Raw genomic sequence first — 9,543 nt, forward strand, 5'->3', positions numbered from 1 at the left:
AGCATAAGCCCTCAGGTCTGGTCCTTATCAGAGTGGTGTTGACCAACCACAATGTGAATCAAGTGTTTCCGTTCAGCAGTATCACAACTAAGCTCTAGTCAGACAGTGGCTCGGGACAAAGAGTGGGTCTCTGTAGCTGCCTTGAGTGTTGACGGATTTAAGGGTTTAATACACAAAACAAATGGGATTGGACTTGTACTGTTAAGCATACTGTACTTCAATGGAGTGCAAAGAAAGAGAACAGGATTAGGCTGACTGCTATGCCAGTGTTATGGGATTGGGTCTCTGTGGGACTAATCCAAGTGTTGAAGAAAAGGCTAACCGTATTAAATTGACACCAAGTATGTCGTAATATCTGCAATATCAAAGGAAAATAGATTGAATTGTTGCTCTATACCCCATCATTAGTCTATACAGAGATGCTATTTGGAATTTCAGACTACATTTGTAATGAAAATCTCATATGGCCTTATTCTACCATTCTTTGTTACGCTGCCTGAGGGCAAAGACTGTGTGTTATTTTGCAAATCAATGGTTTGTCCTCCATCGTTTGGCAGAAAACTTTTGTTTATCAACAAAATATTTACAATTTCTGTCTGTTCCACTCCATTTCCCCCTAATTCATCCCCTGGGCCCCAACTATGACCAACACTGTTACCACTAATCATTCTGGACACCTCAGGGTATGTACTGGAGGAAGAGAAGGGATGACCAGTCAAACTGACCTGTATCTCCTCGTAGGCCTCGTCAATAGTGGTGACCTGATGCTGCTCGTGTAAGGCTGGCTCGTCACAGAAGAAACACACCAGGCTCTTGTCGCTGAGGCAGAAAAGCTTGACCTTCTCGTGGTCCTTGCAGGGATAGGAGCTCCTCTGCGCGTTGAGGATGGCGTCCAGCGGGAAGGCTGAGTAGCGCTCCACGATGTTGGACAGCTTGAGGCTTGGGGAGAGAAGAGGGTCTGCGAAGGTCCTCCTGCACTCAGGACAGTCTCGTACACCGTGGGGCTCCTGTCTGCTCCAGTGCTCAGTGATGCACTTTCGGCAGAAATAGTGCTCACAGCCAAAACTGACAGGGTCCTGGTAGATACTCAGGCAGATGGAACACAGGAGCTCATCCTTCAGACAGCAAGCCATTTGCAAACACAGAGGTTGAGCTGCATTTAACTGCACACTCGCTATACTTTTTTAAGACAATGTTCTGGCTTGTGAGATCAACTCTTGACTGGCAGTTCTTTGACACCCACTTCAGAATCTTGGCCACTCTTGATTTTCCTGTATTTTGTGTGTGTGTGTGGGGGGGGGGGAGACGCCATATCCATCAGAGCCTATCCAACAAGCAGCAATTTACATTTATGGGCAAACAAAAAAATGATTACATAAAACTAGATCGCAGTTGTAAATGAAAACTTGTTCTCAACTTGCCTACCTGGTTAAATAAAGGTGAAATAAAACATTTAAAAATGTAAATATAAACTACATCTGATAAAGGGACCGAGGGCACTGGCATTGCTGACTAGCACTAGGTGCAGTAAACCTATCTTTGCCTTCATATATTGCTAAACAGTAGCCAGCAAGAATAGGCTGGTTGCTGGAAGTTAGCTGTGATTTGACCAATTGTTAGGAAATGTGAACCACTGTCAATGCTATGGCATCTGTGTTCAATCAAAATGACAGAGATTTTTTTTAAAGCAGGTTACATTTTCCTTGTCTTCTAGCTACTAAGATGGAGTGTCGCTCACAGTAACTGCAGTATTTTTAACATTGATTTTAACGTTACCTGTCCTCCCTTCGACACTGGTCATATCAGCTAACAAGCTAGCTATGTTTCGAAGCTAGCCAGCTACGGCTAACGAATCGACATGTTTAGAAAAAAGTGAGACAGCAACTCCATTTGCCATACAAACTTATTTAGTTAACGTTTGTTACCTGGGTATTTCTGTACTTTACTTCGCTTGTCAGCTAACTCACCGTTCATATTTTTCAGTTGTCAAACTGACAAACTAACATCAGCTCGCTAGCGTTTGCTATCTAACGTTAATTGGCTACCTCGCGAGCTAGTTATAGCTAACGTTAGTTGCCTTGCTGGCCAGTTGGATTTGTAAACATTGCTAACATCTGCCTCCTCTATAGGGAAGATAATTTGACAAACTTACCTTAGCAAGTCTCCTTTGGTAACGTTACTTCAAATCAGGGTGCTTTCAACGCGACCCTGTCTGACCTTTACCAAAACAATCGAAGAAGACTGCTCCACATCAAATAAATAATTTCAGACAACCTCACTCACGGCACTGTTGTCTCAGTGACAAGCACAACTCCTGAATTTCTGCTCAGGTCCCTTTCAGGAAGGAATGGAATACAGCAACACAGATATAGAACAATGAGCCAGATATTTCACCGGATGTATAAATGTGAAACATCTGGTTGGTGTTTCCCATCACACCAAATATGGTGATGAGAGGAAGCCCATTGACCGGCAGTGGGAGAAAATAGAACTAGATGGAGTTTGGCTTGCATTCTGCACATTTTCTCATCGAAGAAACATTTGAACTCCATACAGTTTTCTCTTTCCAAACCTAGAATCTATAACAAACAGAGTGGACTGCGTTTTGTAGAACCTTTGCCTACGTTTTAAAAAACTGCGTTGTTTAGAAGGGCGAATTGAGTTAATGTACTTGCGCACTTTACAGAGTAGGCGTTCCCTAACGGAAATATGATAATAAATGCTAGAACACGCCAATAGGATCTCACTAACTCGTGTTTAGCGCTGCCCAATTCCTTGCTTCTTCTGCCCACTATGAACAATTTGCTCCTATTGGAAACGACAGGCTGAGGTCTATCTTGGATTAATTATAAAACATCTTTGACAGCAATCGCACATTACCAACTGTTCTTCTTCTTCTTTGTTATCATGGCATATTTTGCTTGTGCATGCCGCCACCTACTGTGCGATAGTGCATGTTCAACCAAGTTACAATTGTGTTTTTATTTTAAATAAATAAATAACAATTCCACCACCAACCAAACCTAAACCTATATACATCTCAAACATGTTATAACTACTACTACCCAGTTACTTCTCTGCAGCTGCCACCTACACTCACTTAAAAAACCCACTACCCCATTCCACCACTTTGACCCTATTTGTTCCTTCACCATGCCAACGGCCTGGGATGATGGAACACCCCCCACTAAACACACCCTGTAACTCTTTTGAAGTCAAATCTTGTATACCCGAATACTTTTCTTCTGGTGCCACCACAACATCTATATTCTGTGATTTATGTTTCCTTTTCTTCGGTGTACTTGATATTGCTATGACCTTACTGAAGTTCAAAACACTATATGGCCTATCCCTCTGTGCTGACACAAATCTCCTACTCACTGGGATCCTCTCAGGATGCCTCACTCTTGACCTATCCTCCTCTACTTTCTTCACTGCTTCAGCATACGATACCTTCTGCACTACTCTGGACTCTAGTCACTTCAACCTGCGTCTCTCGCACCAGACACGTCTGATCCCCAGCAGCAAGGGCACCCCTACAGCTGATACACACAACTTTATCCACCGAAATGACACAGTCCTCTGTCCCATAAACTCCTGCACTCTTCCCACATCTTAGAAAATGACTTTGTCGGGTAGAGACTCTGACTCAAATCTCAAAAGGACTGACACCAAATGGCAGGCATCACAAACACCAGGAATCTTCAACTTCAATTGCCCCACCTCACTTAACGCTACCCCAGAAATCACTCCTTTCAATGGTGCCTTGTTCCTAAGTGCAAAGCACGAAACAGATCTTGACCCAAATTGCATGACATGGAGCACCTGCTCCCTCTGGTCATAAGAAACACAAACAAATATCACAAGTCCACTACAGATTACCTTCACTGATTCAACAGTACTCAACTCCTTTTCCACCTACCCTGAAACCACAAATGGATCCACCAAAAGGCAAAGGTCCAGTTTCTCCAAGACAATTTTGTATCATGTCCAACGATGCAAAGCGTTGGCTCCAATCTCTTCACCACACCTTACACCTCACTTATTAATTTGCACTCATTCACTTCCATTTCTCCTCCAGAACTCAGTCTGGATCATGGCTCACTCTGTTGGCACTTGACACCAGTCTTCTTCGACATCCCATCTAAATTTTTATCACTATCTTCCTCAGATTCAAATCCAACCTCATCTTCCTCTATTTCCACCTCCATTCCTCCACAGGAATCCATGTTTCTGTGTCCCTGTCCCAATATTCCTGTTCTTGTTCCATGATTCCTCTTCAGAGCCATATGGCTGCTGCAAAACACCGGCTTCTCACTAGGTTCACTTCAACATTAACTTAACGGGCCTCCCGAGTGGCGCAGTGGTCTAAGGCACTGCATTACAGTGTTAGCTGCTCCACTAGAGATTCTGGGTTTGAGTCCAGGGCAGTGTTAGCTGTTCCACTAGAGATTCTGGGTTTGAGTCCAGGCTCTATCACAGCCGGCTGCGACCGGGAGACCCATGGGGCTGCACACAATTGGCCTAGGGGAGGGTTTGGCTGGCAGGGATGTCCTTGTCCCATCGAGCACTAGCGACTCCTGTGCATGCTGACACTGTCGCCAGGTGCACAGTGTTTCCTCCGACACATTGGTGCAGCTGGCTTCCGGGTTAAGTGGGCATTGTGTCAAGAAGCAGTGCGGCTTGGTTGGGTTGTGTTTAGGAGGTTGCATGGCTCTTGTCCTTTGCCTCTCCCGAGTCTGTACAATAGTTGCAGCAATGAGACAAGACTGTAACTACCAATTGGATGTCATGAAATTGGGGAGAAAAAGGGGTAAATAAATAAAAACATTAATTTAACAAACCGACCCTCTTTGGGTTCCCCTGTCCAGAAAAACAAATCAACTCCTCCACCTGTGCAAACTATGGGTGTCACACTGCCACATCAAACGTTTTTGTTCAATCTGTGGTTGCTTATTCACATACACGTTATTTATTGTTGTTAAATGTGTGTTATAAATCATAAGTGATTATGTACATAGATTGCAGATGTTAACGCAAGTGCAGCAAAATGCTTGTGTTTCTAGCTCCAACAGTCCAGTAATACAAAACAATACACACATTATCCAAAAAGTAAAAAGAAAGAAATTAACAAAGATCACAACGAGCAATGTCAGAGTCTAGAATATAAATGTATCAAAGGCAGCTGGTGGGAGGAGCTATTGTAGGATGGGCTCGTCGTAATGCCTGTAATATCAATAATGGAACCGAGTCAAACATGTGTTCGATACCATTCCATTGATTCCATTCCATCCATTACAATGAGCCCGTTCTCCTATAGCTCCTCCCACCAGCCTCCTCATAACCTCCTGCCAAATATATGACCACATTAGAGACCTATATTTCCCACAGATCATACAGACCCCCAAAGAATTTGAAAACAAATTAAACATTGATATAATTCCCATATCTATTAGGTGAAATACCACAGTGTGCAATCACAGCAGTAAGATTTGTGGGCCGTTGCCATGAGAAAAGGTTAACCAGTGGAGCACAAACAACATTGGAAATACAACCTAATTTTATTTATGTTTATTTATTTTCTCTTTCATACTTCAGCCTATGGTGGCCTCTCTCAGTAGCAAGCCTATACTCACCGAGTCTGTACATAGTCAAGGATTTTCTTAATTTGGGGTCAGTCACAGTGCTCAGGTATTCTGCCACTGTGTACTCTCTTTGTTTAGGGCCAGATGGCATTCCAATTTGCTCAATTTTTTGGTTGATTCTTTCCAATGTGTCAAATAGTTTTGCTTTCTCATAATTTGGTTGGGTCTAAATGTGTTTCTGTTCTGGGGATCTATGGGCTCTGTGTTTGTGAACGGAGACGCAGAACCAGCTGTCTGAGGGGACTCTTCTCTAGGTTAATCTCTCTTTAGGTGAGGGCTTTGTGGTGGAGTGTGTGGGCAACACTTCCTTTTAGGTGGTTGTAGAATTGAACATCTCTTTTCTGGATTTTGGTATAGTCCTAGTTCTGCTCTGCCTGCATTGTTTGGAGTCTTTCTTTCTTTCCCGCAGACCTGCTGTTTCGACCTATACATGCATGGCTATGAAAAGCCAACTGACATTGACACATAAGCAATGTTCCTTCTAAGCTGTGCATGTGCACTGGCGTGCAGTATTCCTGCTGCTCAGCTCCCCGGGACTGCTGCACAGAGCACAGAATAATTATCAGCCCAGGGAGAGAAGCATGCAGTGGCGATTTTAGCATGTAAATCTTGGTAGGGCAAACTAAAAAAAAATGCAAGCAAAGCCACTGAACAACACTAAACAATACATGAATTGCACTATAACGGTGACAAATGGTGTCCACAAACTGTTAGGGCCTACATAAAGCTGTCCCAACAGCAGAGCTTTCCTTTCAGCACCATGGAGTGAATCCTTACCACCATTACACCTGGCTATCAGCGGAGCCTTGTCTGTCAGCATAACAGTTCATTCATTCTCATTTACTGCCTTTTAAAAAACATAGCTGATATGGCTGACAAATGTGTTCTTTATTGACAATTGAGATGTACAAACTCTGGCATAAAAGGACAACAAGCAGATCACTTTGATTAAGAGATTAATGAACAAGTAAGGAAGGACACAGTCAATATAACTATTTGTTCAGCACTTTTGAAATGTATAGTGACAGAATTCAGAACATGGGCCATTCTTACAGTATTCTCCCTGTATACTGAATCAGAACTGTAAGATAAATTAAGGGGGCATACTATAAGCAGACAATGAAAGCTCTTACAATATTCAATGATTACATTCATCTAAAACAGGCTATAGGCTACATGTGCACCACCAAGTCAGAACAGTAGGCTATGTTATGAGTGGTAAAGGGATCAAATTATTAGGGTGAGGCACATGGGCTACTAACAGCTTACTACACAACATACACTTAGTATTACCTTCTTAGCTATGGTATACATATCTCCCTGGCATATTACATAATTTATGCAGCAGCATACAATACATTTTTGGACTCACCTTGTTGTGCTCACTTCAAATCCAATCCAATCAAATCAAATTTGATCAGGAAGATGGTGTGGCGATCCTTCTTGTGGGCAAATTTCGTCATCAAACTTTATCATCAAAGTCTGGCATTCTTTGGATTTATGGTGCTTTAAAAACAACTGGGAACTCTGAAAAAACAAGGTTGAATCATGACATCAGTGTTCTTCAGGTTTGAGCTCAAGAAAGAGGCCTGGGCTCCCAGTTGTCTTCAACTCGCTGAAGTCTGACATTTCCCCATTTCGAGTTTCCAGTTGTTATGAACGCGGATTGACAGTATGGCCAATGTATTCAAACTTTTCAGGCCCATGGTGTTGAATATTTATCCTTTTAAGCTTGAAAAAGAGACCCAAACCCAGACTTGGACCACACACCCACTTAAATGGGTTCAGTCACAGTGGCGCAGCGGTCTAAGGTGTCACTACAGACCCTGCTTCGATTCCAGGTTGAATCACAACCAGCTGTGATTGGGAGCCCATTTGGCCGAGTGATGTCCGGGTTAGGCCGTCTTTGTAAATAAGAATTTGTTCTTAACTGACTTGCCTAGTGAAATAAAGATAAAACAAAAAAAGCTGAATAGCAAGCTAGTTTGCTTTGCAACGCTTGCAGTTAGCCACTGATTTCTTCCCAAAAAAACTCATTGTTGAATTTGTGATTTCCAACATTTTGTTTAATGTTTATGTCCAATGGCCGATGACCACCGATACGGTTTATCTATAATTTCTCTTCATATGACAAGGATTGAAAAGGATTAGCCAGTAGATTGTTGACGTGATTCATGATGATGACTGCTTGTCATCGAGTTTCCAGTTTCCAGTAAATTTCGGTGTTCCTCAAGGTTCCGTTTTAGGACCACTATTGTTTTCACTATATATTTGACCTCTTGGGGATGTCATTCGAAAACATAATGTTAACTTTCACTGCTATACGGATGACACACAGCTGTACATTTCAATGAAACATGGTGAAGCCCCAAAATTGCCCTCGCTAGAAGCATGTGTTTCAGACACAAGGAAGTGGATGGCTGCAAACGTTCTACTTTTAAACTCAGACAAAACAGAGATGCTTGTTCTAGGTCCCAAGAAACAAAGAGATCTTCTGTTGAATCTGACAATTAATCTTAATGGTTGTACAGTCGTCTCAAATAAAACTGTGAAGGACCTCGGCGTTACTCTGGACCCTGATCTCTCTTTTGAAGAACATATCAAGACCATTTCAAGGACAGATTTTTTCCATCTATGTAACATTGCAAAAATCAGAAACTTTCTGTCCAAAAATGATGCAGAAAAATTAATCCATGCTTTTGTCACTTCTAGGTTAGACTACTGCAGTGCTCTACTTAAATAAAGCACTAAATAAACTTCAGTTAGTGCTAAATACGGCTGCTAGAATCCTGACTAGAACCAAAAACTTTGATCATATTACTCCAGTGCTAGCCTCCCTACACTGGCTTCCTGTCAAGGCAAGGGCTGATTTCAAGGTTTTACTGCTAACCTACAAAACATTACATGGGCTTGCTCCTACCTATCTCTCTGATTTGGTCCTGCCGTACATACCTACATGTAAGCTACGGTCACAAGACGCAGGCCTCCTTATTGTCCCTAGAATTTCTAAGCAAACAGCTGGAGGCAGGGCTTTCTCCTATAGAGCTCCATTTTTATGAAATGGTCTGCCTACCCATGTAAGAGACGCAAACTCGGTCTCAACCTTTAAGTCTTTACTGAAGACTCATCTCTTCAGTGGGTCATATGATTGAGTGTAGTCTGGCCCAGAACTGGGAAGGTGAACGGAAAGGCTCTGGAGCAACGAACCGCCCATGCTGTCTCTGCCTGGCCGGTTCCCCTCTTTCCACTGGGATTCTCTGCCTCTAACCCGATTACAGGGGCTGAGTCACTGGCTTAGTGGGGCTCTTTCATACCGTCCCTGGGACGGTTCCCCCCCTTGGGTTGTGCTGTGGCGGAGATCTTTGTGGGCTATACTCGGCCTTGTCTCAGGATGGTAAGTCGGTGGTTGAATATATCCCTCTAGTGGTGTGGGGGCTGTGCTTTGGCAAAGTGGGTGGGGTTATATCCTGTTTGGCCCTGTCCGGGGGTGTCCTCGGATGGGGCCACAGTGTCTCCTGACCCCTCCTGTCTCAGCCTCCAGTATTTATGCTGCAGTAGTTTATGTGTCGGGGGGCTAGGGTCAGTTTGTTAGATCTGGAGTACTTCTCCTGTCCTATTCTGTGTCCTGTGTGAATTTAAGTGTGCTCTCTCTAACTCTCTCTTTCTTTCTCTCTCTCGGAGGACCTGAGCCCTAGGACCAATGCCTCAGGACTACCTGACATGATGACTCCTTGCTGTCCCCAGTCCACCTGGCCGTGCTGCTGCTCCAGTTTCAACTGTTCTGCCTTATTATTATTGGACCATGCTGGTCATTTATGAACATTTGAACATCTTGGCCATGTTCTGTTATAATCTCCACCCGGCACAGCCAGAAGAGGACTGGCCACCCCTCATAGCC

At 43.3% G+C, this 9,543-nt stretch overlaps 1 protein-coding gene across 2 annotated transcripts in view; it reads right to left on the reverse strand.

Annotated features, from left to right (window-relative positions):
* Positions 1-2,350, reverse strand: part of LOC118400041 (E3 ubiquitin-protein ligase TRIM62) — a 47,138-nt gene extending 44,788 nt beyond the window's left edge. Inside the window, exons 1-2 of one of the 2 annotated variants that reach the window (XM_035796397.2) lie at positions 2,153-2,350; positions 726-1,271 (exon numbers count right to left, since the gene is read on the reverse strand). In XM_035796397.2, the coding sequence (XP_035652290.1) occupies positions 726-1,133 (408 nt within the window). In that variant the 5' untranslated portion in view covers positions 1,134-1,271; positions 2,153-2,350. The remainder of the gene's footprint in view (positions 1-725; positions 1,272-2,152) is intronic. The other variant, XM_035796398.2, reaches the window with a different exon arrangement.
* Positions 2,351-9,543: the final 7,193 nt, after the last annotated feature.

This window comes from Oncorhynchus keta, chromosome 21, assembly GCF_023373465.1.
Source record: "Oncorhynchus keta strain PuntledgeMale-10-30-2019 chromosome 21, Oket_V2, whole genome shotgun sequence".
Taxonomy (NCBI): domain Eukaryota; kingdom Metazoa; phylum Chordata; class Actinopteri; order Salmoniformes; family Salmonidae; genus Oncorhynchus; species Oncorhynchus keta.